Source organism: Arvicanthis niloticus, chromosome 1 (assembly GCF_011762505.2).
Source record: "Arvicanthis niloticus isolate mArvNil1 chromosome 1, mArvNil1.pat.X, whole genome shotgun sequence".
NCBI lineage: Eukaryota > Metazoa > Chordata > Mammalia > Rodentia > Muridae > Arvicanthis > Arvicanthis niloticus.
Window position 1 is genome coordinate 17,578,512 of NC_047658.1, and position 16,555 is coordinate 17,595,066.

General features: G+C 46.7%; 2 protein-coding genes across 4 annotated transcripts in view; one reads left to right on the plus strand and one right to left on the minus strand.

Moving 5' to 3' along the window:
* Positions 1–6,204, plus strand: part of Ceacam18 (CEA cell adhesion molecule 18) — a 30,132-nt gene extending 23,928 nt beyond the window's left edge. For both annotated transcript variants that reach the window (XM_076932945.1, XM_034524998.2), the window contains exons 4-6: positions 1,648–1,923; positions 3,729–3,864; positions 4,326–6,204. In XM_076932945.1, the coding sequence (XP_076789060.1) occupies positions 1,648–1,923; positions 3,729–3,864; positions 4,326–4,380 (467 nt within the window). In that variant the 3' untranslated portion in view covers positions 4,381–6,204. The remainder of the gene's footprint in view (positions 1–1,647; positions 1,924–3,728; positions 3,865–4,325) is intronic.
* A 471-nt stretch (positions 6,205–6,675) lies between these two features.
* Positions 6,676–16,338, minus strand: LOC117722500 (sialic acid-binding Ig-like lectin 12). 2 transcript variants are annotated; one of them, XM_034521689.2, is made up of 7 exons: positions 15,871–16,337; positions 15,383–15,664; positions 15,146–15,193; positions 13,702–13,959; positions 12,712–12,805; positions 12,287–12,368; positions 6,676–7,101 (listed from the first exon to the last, which is right to left on the minus strand). In XM_034521689.2, the coding sequence occupies exons 1-7, from the start codon at positions 16,295–16,297 to the stop codon at positions 6,913–6,915; spliced, it is 1,380 nt and encodes a 459-aa protein (XP_034377580.1). In that variant the 5' UTR covers positions 16,298–16,337; the 3' UTR covers positions 6,676–6,912. The 2 variants fall into 2 exon arrangements, with proteins under 2 accessions (XP_034377580.1, XP_076789070.1); XM_076932955.1 differs by lacking the exon at positions 6,676–7,101 and adding an exon at positions 8,347–8,497 and having other exon boundaries at positions 15,871–16,338.
* Positions 16,339–16,555: the final 217 nt, after the last annotated feature.

Sequence of the window (16,555 nt, forward strand, 5' to 3'; positions counted from 1 at the left end):
ACACTGAGAACCAAACTCAGGTCCTCTGCAAGCACTCTTAGCTGCTGAGCCATCTCTTCGTCCTCACTTATGTTCAGGCTAAAATTTAGTTAACTCTCTGAAACCTTCAAATCTGTTCACTAATTTTGTTGTTTTCTTCTGAATTTAGGAAAATCACCTTCGATTTTTTTTTCCTCAGTCCCATTGCACTGACTATGCTATCTTCAACAGCTAGTTGGATTTAAAAGCTTAATCTTTGTGTGAGTGACAGGCCAGTGATAGAGTCTCAGAATAGAATCCCCCAGTGAGGAGGTGGGTGTGGCTCAGTAGCGGAGCTCCTCCCACTAGCATGCATGAAGCCACGGGATCCCACGCACAGTACCAGCCCCACCAACAAACACGAGGAACTCGTAAACACCAACTCGTGAGCTTTCTTTTTCTTTTCTTATTATTTCTTTTCTTTTTCTTTTTTTGTTTTTTAGTTTTTTTTTCTGAGACAGGGTTTCTCTGTGTAGCCCTGGAACTCACTCTTTAGACCAGGCTGGCCTCGAACTCTAGAAATCCGCCTGCCTCTGCCTCCCAAGTGTTGGGATTAAAGGCGTGTGCCACCACTGCCCGGCACTCTTGAGCTTTCAACACCCAGCTGTTTCTTACATTCAATTTCAGTTGAAAATCACAATCAGACACTGCAAACGATTTTCACATTTTAGTTAGGAACTCCTAAGATGGACTCTCTGTCACCATCTGAAGAAAACTAATTCACAGGAGGACAGACAACCCTTCACCTCCATGCTGCCATTTATGGGTTTTAAGCTGGAACCCAGACTGAGGGCCCCTAGACTGTGGCTAAGCCCTAAGTAGTTGCTGCTGTTGTATGAACAGGGCACTTGAACCCTCTTCCTCTCCTCTGAGATTTGCATCTGTAAGATGAAACATTTATGGATCGAATGACATGAGTGTTGGTTAACAGACAATTCCACTAGGCTCCTCCCAGGGACCTAGCAACAGTGACCTAGCAATAGCTTGAGTTATTACCTGTCGCCAGGTGGGGCACCTGCAGTGTATGAAGAAGACTGATGATCACCCCAGCCTTCTCTCTCCCTCCCCCCTTCCCCACTCCCTCTTTCTCTCTCTATTCCCATGTGTTCCTGGCCATCCCCTCGTCCTTTCTTTCTCTATCCCAGTTTTCTCTGACCTCTTGGCGCTGTCTGTCCCTACCCCTTCTCCAGGTTACCCCTCTGCTCCCTCTCCACAGTAACCTTCCTTACACCAGATCTGTTGCATGGCAGGATTTCTCAGGGAAATCACAGGGGGCAGCCCCCACCCCCCCAAGGTACGCCCTTACTCCTGCCACCCCTGCTTTGTATCTCATAGCAATGAGCTTTGTAGATTACACACTGTGATATACATTCAGAGCTTGGCTTGCTTCCTGTAACACAGTTGGTGTGTTAAGCTTTTCTGCTTTGCTATATGCTGTTTACTATATATAGTGTGCAGGGCAACCAAGGTTTAGCCCACAAGAGCTCAGAGTAGAAGCTACCTTTACTGTTTCAATTTATCACCTGAAGTGGGCTCGTTGCACATAGAGGGACACCATGTGTCTTCTGGACAAGATGCCATCCCAAGGGATCATAAGTATAGCTGTGGTCTCCTTCCCTCTCTCTGCAGATGGACCCGACTATGTGTCACTGTGGACCCAGCCGGATTTCTTTGATGGCGTGCTGATTGCTGTTATTGGTTCCAGTGTGCAGCTGAAATGTAACTGTTTCTCCAGGCCAGAACCCAAGTACCACTGGATGCATAACGGCTCCTTCCTAAGCATCTCAGAGGAGAACATGACCCTCCCCAGTCTGTCCTGGGAACAAATGGGCAGTTACCGGTGTATTGTGGAGAACCTGGAGACCCAGCTAGCCTTCTACAGGGATGTCACCATCCAGCCACCTCGTGAGTGCAACTACCAAGCCCTCTAGACTTCGCCTCCCATGTGTTTTTGTCTAGGCGGGAATCCCCTCCATTGCTTCACCCCACTCACAGCTTCTGGTGACATGAAAGGACCAGCATAGGACACACCAAGAACCAACTTCTCAGCACAAAGGAGACATCTTTGCCCCAGAAAGACAAAGGGAAGGGGAATAAGAGACAAAGACAGGTGACAGAAGATGGGAGAGAAGGGAAAAGGAACAAGGGAGAGAAAGAAAAGGGGTATTTGCGCCAAAGGACAAAGGACTGCCTCGGGATAGAGGGAAAACAGATGTGGTCCTTAAACAAATGACAGTTTATAAAGGGAAAGGGAGAAGTCCAGTGTTAGGATGAATTGCTTTGTTTCGATTGGCCATGTTAATTAGGTGAGCCAAAGAGGGCTTTTGATTTCTGGACTTCAGTACTTTGATAGCTAGACCTTGGCAGTTGCCTCAGGAGGAGGAAGTGACCAAATAAGGGAATAGACTTTGATGTCTAGCTTTAGGAATGTAATCTAACAATTTAGCAAGGCAGAGGAAATGGGGAAGGGCAAGGCCTGCCAGAGCCCTTCAGTGACGCCCTCCCTCCTCATCCTCTAAGGACCTGTCCACAGCTGCTCACTCTATCAATTATGCATAGTCCCCAGTCCTGGAGTCAGAGCAAAGTCCACCAGAGACAAGACTGGCCAGCATTTACTTCCTATGTGCCAGCCTCAGTCCTGGTCTGTGTGACCATCGTGGTCTCCTGGCATAGTGAGTGGCTCAATACCATTCACCCCATCCACCTCTGTCTCACAGGTAAAGAAAGAAACATAGTTGAGGACCTGACCCAAGGCTCCATAGTGAATGGGAAAGTGGAGAGATCCTTTACAAGGGACTCTGACCCCACAGCCTTTGTTCTCCATGCATCTGTGTAGTACCCCCCCCCCCCAAAGGAGAGAGCAGGAAGACGGGTGAGAGTTTCGACACTGTAGAAACAGATATTCTGGTTTCAAAAGAGGAACTTGTGGTGGATTTGCAAACAAGGAAAGCCCCCATTTCTCCCTAGCAGCTCAGTCATTTTCCACAAAGAGAGAAAGTGACATAATCAGGGAAAGAGCCCAGGAAGGGGCACTAAGCTGTGTGGACTCCAGCTGAAGGCTGGATATACCTGAGAAAAACAAGATGTCAGAGTGTGCTCAGTTATTGTGGGCTGCTTGCAAAAATATGCTAGAAAAACAAGTCTCTTGTCAGGGTGGAAAAGTATCAACCTGAAAATATATGGTCCAAGATGGCTGCAAAGTTGAAAGCCGCTTTCTGCTAGGAGTTGGCTCCCAACAAGTGGCCAAGTGTGCTGGTTGGTTTTTGTCAATTTACATAAGCCTAGATGTATCTGGGAAGAGACCATTTTAACTGAGAAAAATGCCTCCATAATATTAGCCTGTAGACAAATATGTGGGATATTTTCCTAATCAATGACTGATGTGGGTGGGTCCAGTCCATGTGAGTGGTGCTACCCCTGGGCAACAGCAGGTGGTCCTGGGCTATATAAGAAAGCAGAGCAAATCAAATAGCAAGCCTGTAATCCTTGATCCTCGTGGCCTATGCTTTATTTTTTTGCCTCCAGATTTCTGCTTGAGTTCCTGTCCTGCCTTCCCTTCATAATAGACTGTAAGATAAAATAAGCCTTTTCCTCTCCAAGTTGCTTTGGTCATGGTGTTGTATCACAGCAATAGAAACTCTGGCTGAGACAGTGAGTGAAGAGATGAGTTTAATGAGTGTCCTGATTGTCCTGTTGTCCTCTCCATCCAGGGCCACCACCCACTGTGAACAAAGAGTTCTACATCCCAGGATCCTTGGTGATATTTCTCATCCTATTGGCATCCCTGGGAAGTGCCTACGTGTGTGGAATCCTGGGTTACACCCTGTTCCTATTCTGCTTCAGAAGGTGACCATTGTTCTACACCATGGGGTCAGGGCTTGGCCTCATGACCCAGAAGACATGGACAGATGGCAACACTGTCCAGAACTGGACACCTAGTCTACATAGTGAGCTCCAGGATAGCTAGGGGATACATAATGAGATGATGCTGTTATAGTGATGGTGGATGGTGGATGATGGTGATAGAGATAGTGATGACTGTGGTGATGGTAGCAGTCAGCTATCTGTTACTGTAACAAAATACCTGAGTCAATGTACTTATAAAAATTAAGATGAATCTTGGATCACAGTTTCAGAACTTTCAGTTCATAGTCTGTTGCCCCATTGCTACTGGACTGTCTCAGTCCCACGGGGCATTGAACTGGGATCAGAAGACCTGGAAGACAGAACTGTAGGACAGGGGACACAAAGAACGAGCGGCTTGTCCATAGGCTGATCAAACCGCTGATTTTAATTTTTTCACACAGGGGTTATATACAAAAAAAGACAAGATGTGTGGAAGGGGATGATGCAGGAGCGTAGGTGTTCAGGGTGAGTACAGATATCCTCCAGAACAGGGTATCGGCTGGGTGAAGGTTCAGGGAATGGGTCACTTATGACTCTGACTATGATTTACTTGTCCTTATCTAAGTTAGTACTAACCACCAAGGCTACCCAAGGTCTATGACTATCCACAAGACCTATGACTACTTGTTTTTATCCAGGCTGGTAAATTTCCACCAAAGCTGCCTGTTTACAATGTCTTATAGCTATCTGTTTGAGTGTTTTTCCACAGAGACCCAAGACCATGTGTTAGCAGGCTGACTTAGGCCGATTGCTGATTTTAGGCCTTCAGTGTATAAGCAAGGCTGCCCCTGACACTGGACCCATGCCAAAGCAATACATTCTGGCTTCTCAGAAAGCAAAGAGAAAGGAAGAGACTGGGCTTCCAATCCTCTCTCCAATGGTACCCCCTTCCAATAACCTATCTTTGTAGAAATAAATAATTAATAAACAGTCCCACCAGTGGGTTCCTGCTGCCCAATTGTTTACCTTCCCAAATGAAACACACACATAGCCTTTATATTTTCTATGCCTTACATAGAACAACAGCTGGGCCACTTCCTAATAACCTCCATGTGGTTAATCTACCTCCCACTGATAATCATGAGTTATCACTTAATAAATTCTGTGTTCTATCTTTGCTCCTCTGGACCAAGAGGTCTGCCCAACTGGGCCACACTCCAAGCCACACCTTCCCGGCTCCTTCACATGGTGGCCATGCCTCTCTGTCCTGCCATCTTCTCAGGCATGGCATCTCTTCTCTCCTGCAAATGCCTGCTACTCTCTTTGTTCCTCCTTCCTCTCTCTCCCAAGCCTGAGAATCCTAAAAGTACCACCTCTCTCTGCCCTGCCCAGCCATTGGCATCAACATAAATTAATGTTTAAAAATAAACCAAGTTAAGACATGTTCTGCAGCTCCTCAGCACCCACAGTGCCTCTGTCTGCACCTTTTCTGAGCTACATTCAGTAGTGTGTCCCAAATAGCAAAGCAGAGTGGAGTAACATCTCTGTCAAATTATCTATCGTCATCTTTTCTCTATCATCTATCTATCTATCTATCTATCTATCTATCTGTCTGTCTGTCTATCTTATATCTACCACTTACCTTTTCTATTTCATCTACATTCTATCATCTATCCACCTTTCTATCATTATTTATCATCTCTATGTCTCTATTTTCTGTCATCTATCTACATATCATCTATCTACATATCATCTAGTAACCTTTTTCTGTCACATCTATCTATCTATCTATCTATCTATCTATCTATCTATCTGTCTACCTATCATCCATCTAGTTTTGGTTTAAATGTAATCATTGTCCACAAAGGCCCATATATTTGGACACCTGGTACCCAGCTAGTTGCAGTATTTTCTAAAGCCATGGAATCTTTCAGACATGTGGCCCAACTTATAGAAGATGGTGTCTACATCTGGTTCTGGCTTGAGCTCACTGCTTTCTGGTCCATCAAGATGTGGATCTCCCACTACATGTACCCACTTGAGCACCATGTTGCCTTCCCCACCATGATAGACTGAAATCATGAGCAAGAATAAGCCTTTTCATCCTTCATGTTTCTGTCAGCATCCTATCAACAAAGACAAGAAAGGTAACTAATACATACAGCATGAAACTGTGAAGGGATTTGGGGAGAGAAAGGAGACCAGCAACTAATGGGGTGCTGAAAGGAAAAGGAGGTGAGCATGACCAAAATATGTGATACACTTGGAAGAAAATATACAAAACCTATCATTGTGCAAATAATATATGTTTTTAAGTAAAAATTACATCTAAAAAATCAATCTTAGTACTGGAGAGATGGCTTAGTGGTTAAGAGCACTGGCTACTCTTGCAGATGACTGGCTACTCTTGCAGATGATAGCATCCATGTGACCCCACACAACCCTCTGTAACTCCAATTCCAGAGTATCTGATGACCTCTTCCAGCCTCTGCAGGCACCATGTGGTGCATGGATGTACATGCAGGCAAAACATCCACACATACAATTACAATAAAGTCAAGTGCTGGGTAGTGGTGGTGCACATCTTTAATACCAGCACTTGGGAAGAAGAGGCAGGGGGATCTCTACGAGTTCAAGGACAGCCTGGTCTACAGAGCAAGTTCCTGGACAGCCAGGGCTACACAGAGAAATCCTGTCTTGAATAAACAAGAGAGAGAAGGGGAGGGAGAGTGAGAGAAGGAAGGAGATGCGGAGGGAGGGAGGGAGGGAGGGAGGGAGGGAGGGAGGGAGGGAGGGAGGGAGGGAGGGAGGGAGGGAGGGAGGGAGGGAGGAGAAAAGAGAAGAGAAAAATGTCAAGCCTATAATTTCCAAGGCACAATAGTGGTTGGACAGGGCTGTGCAGGGGCGTGGGCAGTAGCAGAACACCTGTGTCAGGAAAGGAATGTCTCTCAAGTCCTGTGCAGCACATGCCAACCTAGGCAAATCCTTCTCCAGAGCCAGCCTCCTGTGGCTGCCATGCTCCCTCCAGCCACAGTCATGGCCATGCTGTCATTTGTGGAACTTTATCTCTGAGTACTCTGTGGTGGTGTCCTGCTGCTCCCAGGGGTTCCTGGGCTTCATTTCATGAAAGCTGAGGGATGCATAATGTATCTCCTCTTCTGTGGAGGAGAAGGCCACCTCAACTGTAGAAGGCAGGGGCTCAGAGCTGTCATCTGCCCGGGATTCAACCAGGGGACTCTGTAAAGGGGGAAAGGAGAGAGTCAGATAGGACAGCAGGGGTTCCTGGAACCCCACATTTACTCACCCACAAACATTTTTAATTTTAAATTACATGTATGTGTATAGGGGTATATACACCTATGGTGCAGTGCCTGCAGATGCCAGAAGGTAGCATCTGATTCCCTAGGGCTGAGGTTAAAGGTGGCAAGCTGCCCGATGTGGGTGCTGGGAACTGAACTCAGGTCTTCCACTAGAGCAACACACTCTCTTAACCTGGGCCTCTCTCCAGCCTACCATGTGCATTTTTGTTTGTTTGTTTGTTTGTTTTTGTTTTTTTTTGTGGAAATCACCTTCATTCTTACTTTCTGAGAACATTTAGTACTTAACAGGCATCCCATCTCCCTAGCTCCATCAGCAAGACAGTACTTTTGTCTCTGGCTTATAGATGTGAATCTGAGATAGAAATAAGTAAGCAGCTCAACCAGGCTCCCTGGGAAAGCTGGTGCACAGCTGCCATGCTAGACTTAAGCGACAGAGGCAGAGACAGGAGACTGATTACAAGTTCAAGACAAGTGTGGTCTACACGGGAGTTCCAGGTCAGTCTGTGCTACTGTAACAAGCCATAAAGAGAAGCCCAAACCAAAGTTCCAGTCACGAGCATAATCTAGTTCTTCTGACCCCCAACACCTATATTGTACTAGGGACACATGTGTGATATTCTCAGGTAGTTGCTGGATATTCTAAGGTGGAATGGATATGAGAGATATAGGACCATGGCCTCTTCCTTTTTGGTATCTGTGTTACATCTGTGTGGTGTGTGTACATGCGTGAATGCTGAGGCAAAAGTCTGTATCAGGTGTCTTCCTTTATGTTGTCCACCTTATTTTCTAAGACAGGATCTCTTGCTAACCCTGGAGCTTACCATTTTGGCCAGGTCCAGTTGTCTCTGCCCCTACACTGGCACTATGGTTGTAGGTCTGCACTACTGTGCCTGGTTTCACTTGGGTGCTGGTGATCCAAACTCAACTCCTCATGCTTGCAAGCACCCACTGAGCTATCTCCTCAGCCCCAGCCTTGTGCCCATCATTCGTTAATTGAAGGTGGTCATAACAGAATCTGTTGGGCACTCAGCATGATGTTTCTGTAATCCCATCACTTGGGAGGCTGTGGCAGGAGGATTCCTGTGAGCTTAAGGCAAGTCTGGGCTACATCACGGTTACTGGGTCTGACAGGAGTATACAGCAAGACACATAACAAAAATAAATGAGTCAACAGACGTTTAATTATGATTCATGATACGGGCAGGACAGGGTGAGTGACGGATGCAGTGCCTTGATTCAGGTGTGATGCCTGCTTCCAGAAGCTTCCAGTACAGTAGAGCAGGGTAAGAAACAGCTAGTCAAAGAAATTTTATCTGATGGGAAGAAGAATGCCCCCTTAAGATGCTCATGCCCCAAACACCTAGAACCTGTAAATGTGTAAGCAGGAGGAGCTTCATAGGTGACACTAAGCTAAAATCCAGATTGGATAAAAACTATATGAACATGCACCCAAACACACATACACTAGGCTGAAGAAAGAAAAGACAATGCTTTTAATTCATGTAACCCAAGGTGTAACCAAGTTGAACCCTGCCTACATTTAATGTTTTAAATTTTATTTTCATGTATGTGTATATGTGTGTGGGTATGTGAACAGGTGAGGGTAGTACCCATGGAGGCCAAAACAGCGCATTGGGTCCCTTGGAGCTTGAGTGACAGGCAGATGTGAGCTGCTGATGTGGGTGCTGAAATTGAACTCAAGTCTCCTGCAGTAGCAGGGAGCACTTTTAGCCTCCGGGCTACCACTTCAGATTTCTTGTCTATCTTTAAATGCACCCAGGACACTAACAGTAGCTACAGTAGAACAAAATCCTTGAACGCAATGTCTACTTTATAGTAAAGTATTGAATAGCCACATTAAAACAAAGGAAGAAGAAAAAGAGAAGAGAAGAAAAGCCATAGGCCACACACCTCATGGCCCTGGAGCCACAGAGCAGAGGCTGTGGCACATGGCTAATGCCCAGAATCACAGAAGAGTATTGAATCACATGCTACTGGTTCTAGTAAATAATCAAAACTCAAACTTGCAAGTATGGTTTCCACAGAATGAGTATTGCTTTTGTGTGGTGTTAAGTTAAAAACTTCTAAGCTGGGCTGACAAGATGGCTCAGGGATAAAGATGCTTGCTGCCAAGCCTAATGATCTGAGTTCAATCCCTGATACCCACATGGTGGAAAAAGAGAACCAACTCCTGAATGTTGTGTTCTGATTGCTAATGCACACACACACACACACACACACACACACACACAAACCACAAAATAAATGAATGTAAAAATGTAATAAAACCTTAAAAAGAAAACTCACAAATCTAAAAATGCATAACTGGAAACATTGTGTACCTGCAGTGTTTATACCTGAACCATCAACCCTTGTCAAAACAACCAGTAAAACAGTACCTTCAGTGTTGGAGAGAGAGAAGACTCAGAGCTTAAGATAACATACTGTTCTGCCAGAGGACCAGGGTTCAATTTCCAACACCCACATTACCTATAGCTCCAGAGGATCCCACTCCCTCCTTTGTCCTCCATGAGTACTGCACTTGGGTGTGTTCACACATGTAATTAAACAATCTCCACTCCTTTTTTGCCCTCGGTGACTGGCACCTCTCTCCTCCTGTCTGCTCAAGGTAAGGTAAACCTCCGAGTCTGCTTCCAACCTCTTTCTCTCATCATCCTTCATCTCCTGTCACTCAAACCCTACCCTCAGCCTACATGTATCCTCTTCATCTTGACTTCATGAGTGATCCATCAGCCAGTCCACATTTCCCCCACATCATTTCTAGAATCCTTCCATTAGGGAGGATTCCTTCTCTGTCTTTGTCCTCCCCTTGCTGAAGTGTTTCCTTCCTGTTGCATTCAGAGGCATCCACAGAGGTAACAGATTGTTTCTTCCCCATGGAAGTTACAGTTATCTTGTTCCTCATAGTGGTCTGTTTGCTCAGAAATGATTTACACACTCAACTTCTTCAAAATCACTTCCTGTGCTGCCCATCCTTCCCCGTCTCTTCACACAGTCTTCATGGCTGTTCTCCCACTCAATGCCTGCTGACTTCCCTTTCTGAGAGGACTACAAAATCTAAAGCACAGACTAGATAGATAGATAGATAGATAGATAGATAGATAGATAGATAGATAGATGTGCCTGCTCCTCCCTCTGCCTGGAATAATCAAATGGCAGAATCTAGTCTCCCTCGTCACTAACCAAAACCACATTCAACCTACAGAAAATATTTAGAAGCCATACATCAGATGAGGGACTAAGAGCTGAGGTAGTTAAAGAACATCTAGAATTCCTCAACAACAAACAACCCAACTAGAAAAATAGACAAAGAACTGGAATAGATACTCCTCCAGGAAAATATTCACTATTATTATTAGAAAATGCAAACTAAAACCACAAAGAAATAACACCTCACTTTCACTAGGATAGCCACTATTAAAATAATACAAAAGGAAACAGAAAATAGCAATTGTTGACAGATTCTCAAAAAATGAAAAATAGAACCACATGAGCCAACAATGTGTGTGCATGTATATGTGTGTGCATGTGTGTGTGATTGAAAACACAATCTTGATTTTTCACGTTTATGTATGTGCACATCACCACAGTAAACAGGTAGAAGAAACTCAGAAGTATGGCTAAAGAATGTATGATATAATACATACAGCAGAATCAACCTTTTAAAAAGGCAAGAAATCTTGTATGCTACAACATGGATGGATCCTCAGGATGTGTTAAATGAAGTAAACCAGTTACAAAAGGAAAAATACAGTATGGTCTCACATTGGAGGTATCTGCAGGAGTCAGAATCTCACACAGAGAGAGGGGGTTGGGTAGGGAGAGAGAGAGAGAGAGACAAGAAGGAGGAGGAGGAGGAGAAGAAAAAGAAGAGAAGAGAAAGAAGAGTGATGGACGTCAGGAGCTTGGGGAGGGAAGCCTGGAAGGAGTGGGAGCTGTTATTTGGTATGTAGCAGTTTTAGTTTTTCAAGATGAAAAGTCCTAGACATCTGTTACACTACTGTATATGTGAAAAGGGCAACAGTAGTGAATTTTATGTTACATGGGACTACCAAAATCTAGAGCATAGATAGATAGATAGATAAATAGATAGATAGATAGATAGATGATAGAAGACAGATGATTGATAAATAGGTAGACAGAGAGACAGACAGTAGTAAACAAACCAACTACACAGCCTATCTTCTGGGTTCTGGGCACTTCCTAGTTTCTGTACCTTCATTTACCCACAATAAATGTCTCTATCTTTTACTTGTCATTATTGCTTGTTAGAGTGGTTTGATAACCACCTCTCTCTAAAGTAAGACATGACTGAGTCCAAGGTTCTTCATAGATGGGTCCTTAGCATCTGGTCTTTGTTAGTACTTAATATTTCACAAATGGATGAAAAGATGGGACCTGGGGCAATGGCTCAGTGAGAAAGTGCTTGCTGTGGAAGTATGAGGGCCAGTGTTTGGATCCCCAGAAATGATATAAGTGCCAGCTGGATGTGGTGGCCCACCCATAATTCTAACTTTAGAAAGCAGAGGTAGGGTATCCCTGGCTACTGAGAATAGCCATATCAGTGATCTCTGGGTTTGGTTAAGTGGCTTTGCCTCAATGAACGAGGTGAAAAGCCACTGAGGATGATTCCAATCATCAATCTCAAGCCCAAGCCTCCTCTTACATGTGCATCTACATGCATGCACACTCCTACACACACACACACACACACACACACACACACACACACACACACACGCATACACACGCACACACACACACACAGCCATGGCAGGAGCCAAAAGGCAAAGAGGATCCTGCAGCTTTGTGTCCTTAAGAGGGAGATGGGATGAGAACCTGTCTACTTGAGGTAGAAAAGAAGACAGGGAGAAAGATAATGAATCCTTCTCCCTGCCCAGCCAGAGAGAGCAAGCAGTGTGGACACTGTCTGCAGTCATCGAGTTGGGAAATGGGCTAGAGAGGTCCTCTTGCAGTACACCCAACTGGACTACCCTCAGCAGAACAACTGGGATCCATCTCAGAGGAGGAGTCCAGGCAGGGGGACCCTGGGCTTGAACATAGTCACACTGGTCACTCACCTGAGAAACTGAGGCCTTGAGGGCATTTGGATATGAAGCTACCACAGTTGGCCTGGCTGGTTTCCTCCTGTAGGATCTTACTCTGTGTGTAAGGACACCAAGGAGCCTCTCAGTATGGGTAGGAAGGGGTACAGTGTCAGACTCCCCCCACCCTCTGCTTGCAATTAAGTCTGTGAATGGTGGTCAGTTCTCCTGTCACAGAGGCTCCTGTGTTGAAAAGTGGCTCCCACCATCTGGGACAGTGGAGGCTGAGGGTTGCAACACTCCTGAATTCTACACAATCACCATCTGCCTAGACCACAACTTCCCCTGACTTTAGACTCTCCACCCATCTAGGTCTCTCCCCAAGGCCTGGACTCAGGGTCAGACAGCAGGCTTATCCCTTACCACCTGGGTTCTCCTTCCCCACCAAGGGTGATACTCACGCCAGGAGGATGATGCAGAAAGACAGGAAAAGGAGGGCTGTGACACCTGAACCCACAAGGGTCCCCATCATCATTTTGGATAACGTCGAACTGCCTGTAGATAGAGAATGCTAAGAAACCTCTCCTCCACTAGTCCCATGCAAGAAGCTGGACTTTCCACTTTTCTCAGCCCTAGCTCAGATATCAGAACAGGGACCTGAGTGGAAAGGGACAATAGAAGGCAGAGGGGATATAAAAAGCTGGACAGCAGTTGGTCTTGATTTAGTTTGGTATCCTTTTCAGCATAGAATTATTTTGCATTTTAAAATTGGATCATTAAATGTATCTCAGCATGTACTAGGTCCCGGGTTCCAATCTCAGATTCACAACAGGCAAAGGAATACTTCACCCCAGCCAGATGTAATAAAGAATGCCTGCCATTCCAGCTACTTCTGAAACAAAGGTGAGAGGCTCTCAAATTCAAGGGGTTTCTGGGCGATAAACTGAGTTCAATGTCTGCCTGGGAAACTTGGTGAGAGCCTATCTCATGATAAAAATAAAAAACAAGGGCTGGGGATATAGGTCAGATGTTAAGCGCCTGCCTAGAATTCCCCAAGGGACGGGATGGGACCCGGGCCACCACACAGGTTTGACTAGTGACTTGTCTCACATTTGTTTTTACACTGTTTTGCTTTGGTTCGGTTTCCCCTTGAATTTTATGCCCTTTCCTTCTGGGCCACCAAAGCAAGGACCTTGTACTCAAATTTGGCTCAGCCATTTAAGTCCCAGCCCCTCTGTAGGACTAGCTGCTTCTGTGAAGAAACTCCCCTCCCTGACCCACACCCTCCTCACAGTAGGAGGCTCAGCAAGACTTGGAGCTAAGGTTCCACCCCCCCCCCCCCCCCCCCCCCCCCCGGCCCCAAAGCTAAAAGGTCTAATGGGAACACTGCCAGGATGAAACAGGTGTTACCCTCCCCCTGCCTGCCTGCCTCTGACCCACAAGCCACTCACTCTGTGGAGACAGGAGCAGGGAAATGTGTTGGGAGCCCAGGGCATGCTGAGCTTGGCAGGTGTACACTCCTCCGTGCTTAAGATGCACTGGAAACAGCTCCAGGAGCCCGGGTTTGGACAACTTTGATGGGCACAGAGTCAGGTTATTCCAGGACCAGCTTAGGTTTGCAGGCGGATAGCTGTCGGCACTACAGATGAGACGGAGTGACTGGCCCTCAGAGATAGGAAGAGATGAGCTGTTCTCCAGGATTGTGGATACTGTAGAGAAAGAGACAGAGTCAGTGTGATGTGATTAAGAAAAGTGACAGTAGAATCCAGAGAGAGCACTGACACACAGGCACTGATACACCAATAGGGAGCAAAGAATAGGGAAACATGGGCTTTCAGTTATCACCACAGCAAGAGCCTAAACATCTCATCTCAGTGTGAACTACTTGACTATAAGCCTTGTAATTAAAGAGAACATGTGATCTGGGTGTACACTTGGAGTCGATGCTGAGAGTCAGACAAACAGAGATGGGGGATGGGGAAGGGGGAAAAGAGGATGTTGAGGATTGAAGGCAGTGTCTCAGATAGCTCAGGCTAGCTTTAAACTCATGATGTAGCAAGGATGATCCTGAACTTCTAATCCTCCTGCTTCCACCTCCCAAGTGCAGGTGTGCCTTACTGTGCCCAGCATATGTGTTCCTGGGGATGGAACCCAGGGCTTTGTGCCTGCTGGGCAAGTAGTCTATCAGTTGAGCCACAGTCCCTGCATTTAGGGGTTGATCACTCAAAGACACACACTGTTGTCATAGATACAAGACCTATTCACTATTCATTGCTGGTGGCACAGGGAAATCCATGGTCTTGCTGCCCATTGGTACTAGAAACCCAGAGAATTAGATATCCATCAGTTCTGGGTACTGTGGTCATGGAAACCAAAGATAATCTCTGCTACTGACATCTGGTTCCTCTTAGAACCTCAGGGGGACAAGCCCAGGCTCACAGCCTATGTGGACAGGACACTGGTCACATATAGACTGAACACTTATAGAGCTTCTGAAAACAGAGCACTGTATGTGTTCCGAGTGCCCAACTGTGTAGCTGTGTCTCTTTGCACAAGAGCCCAGAGCACGGCTTCTGGGGGAATGCAGGCAGATCCATAAATGGGGAGAGGGTTCTGGATGGTGCGGCTCTGCTGTGTGTGTGTGTGTGTGTGTGTGTGTGTGTGTGTGTGTGTGTGTGTGTGTGTCAGCCTGTACCTGCAGTGCTCAAGGGGCACTGCAGATCGGGAAAACTGAGGGGTTAATACTGGCCAGTGCAAACTCCTAGGAGTTTCAGGGTAGTTGATCCAGTGGTTCCCCAACAAGGAGCCTCTGTCTCCAAGGTGAGTCCAGTGTAAAGAAGACTAAGCTTGCCTGAGCTGAAGAGATTCTATATCTTCACCTAAGATGGCACTTACCTGAGTCAGCTCCCTGATAGATGGTCACTGTCAGATTCTTTGGAGCATCTAAGAGAGAATGACACAGTGAACTCATCAACCACCCTCTGTCCCCAGCAGTTGCCTAGGTGGGTATGGCAGGGGGCCATCACCCTGACAAGCTCCCTTATCAGGATTTTAGGACCTAGTGTCTAGACCCTGACCCCACCCTGGGGACCACTTTGCATTAGAAAAACAGGCATCGCAGCCTAGCCTCACATGACACGTTGAGACGGATGGTTATTCTTGTGGTCACCTGGCCAGTTCCAGGCAGGGTCACCTGACAGGTGAGGTTGGTGCCATGGTCCTGGGGCTGGGGGATGACGGTTAGCACTGGGGAACCAGTGGTGTTGGTGCTCAAAAATGACACAGAGGTACCAGTCCAGGAGAAGATGGGGGGTGCACTCCCCTTACAGTTCCAAGGCACAGAGCAGGTCAGGTTGCTGGGATGGCCAGCTTCAAGCGTCTCCAGGAGAAGAATATGGGGGGTATTAGTGAGGGCTGTTGAGGAAAGGGGAGAAATGGAGCATCAGGATGGGGTGAGGTGCAGCTTCAGAGGAAGCCCTGGCTCTGATCCAGCTCCTCCCCTGAGCCTTGATGCTCAGACCCAACTGCTCCCAAGACACAGTCGTATCCCAGCCCTGCCCTGAGACACCCATGACCCTGTACCCACCCCCATGGCATCTTTGCAGACCCATGCCCCTGACCTGTCACATTCAGAGTCATCGTGTTCTTAAGATAACTATACTTTGTAGTTCCTCTCTCCATGCGAAAGAAGTATGACCCCGCATCCTCTTTTCTGATCTTTCTGATGTTCAGGGAGCAGTCATTCCTCAGCAGGTCTCCGTGCAGGAAAAATCGACCTTGGGTATTTTTCTGTACCGACCTCCTTTGGTTGTTTGTGGCCACCAGGGAATCAGTATTTCTGTTGGCTCTTTTCCGGAACCAGTATCCATGAATTGAGTCTGAGTCATTCCATGTCTCCTTGGGGTAGGAGAAGTTACAGGGCACGAGGACACACAGGCCCTCCTGCACTACCATCTTCCTTTCCACGTTGAGGGTGTAACCCTTCATGGCATCAATCCCACCCTCCACACCCTTTATCCTCCAGAGCAGCAGCAGAAACAGCAGCATGTCCAGCTGAAGCCTGTCTCTCCAGGCAATTCTTTGAGGAACTAAGAGATGCAAGGCCTGGGGGGAGCCCCAGCAGAAGCAGGGGTGAGGACCAGGACAGTGGCTGCCTCCGGAGGAGGAGCTTCAGACCCAGGCACTGTCAGGACCCTTGGCCCTTGAGTATCAGCCACCTACCACTGAGATCTACTCCTGAGACCAAAGATGACCTCTCCCACATTCACCAGTTCAGGGCCTGACCCCCTCTCCTCCTTCTCTGTA

Bases quoted from the DNA above. Each gene is read 5' to 3' on its own strand.
- LOC117722500 (XM_034521689.2), bottom strand. From the start codon at position 16,297: ATGCTGCTGTTTCTGCTGCTGCTCTGGAGGATAAAGGGTGTGGAGGGT. The intron at 12,806-13,701 runs GTGAGTGGCTTG...CTCTATCTACAG, and splicing joins CCTGCTCCTGTCTCCACAGA to GCAGTTCGACGTTATCCAAA. The intron at 12,369-12,711 runs GTGAGTATCACC...CCTTACACACAG, and splicing joins TTCTGCATCATCCTCCTGGC to AGTAAGATCCTACAGGAGGA.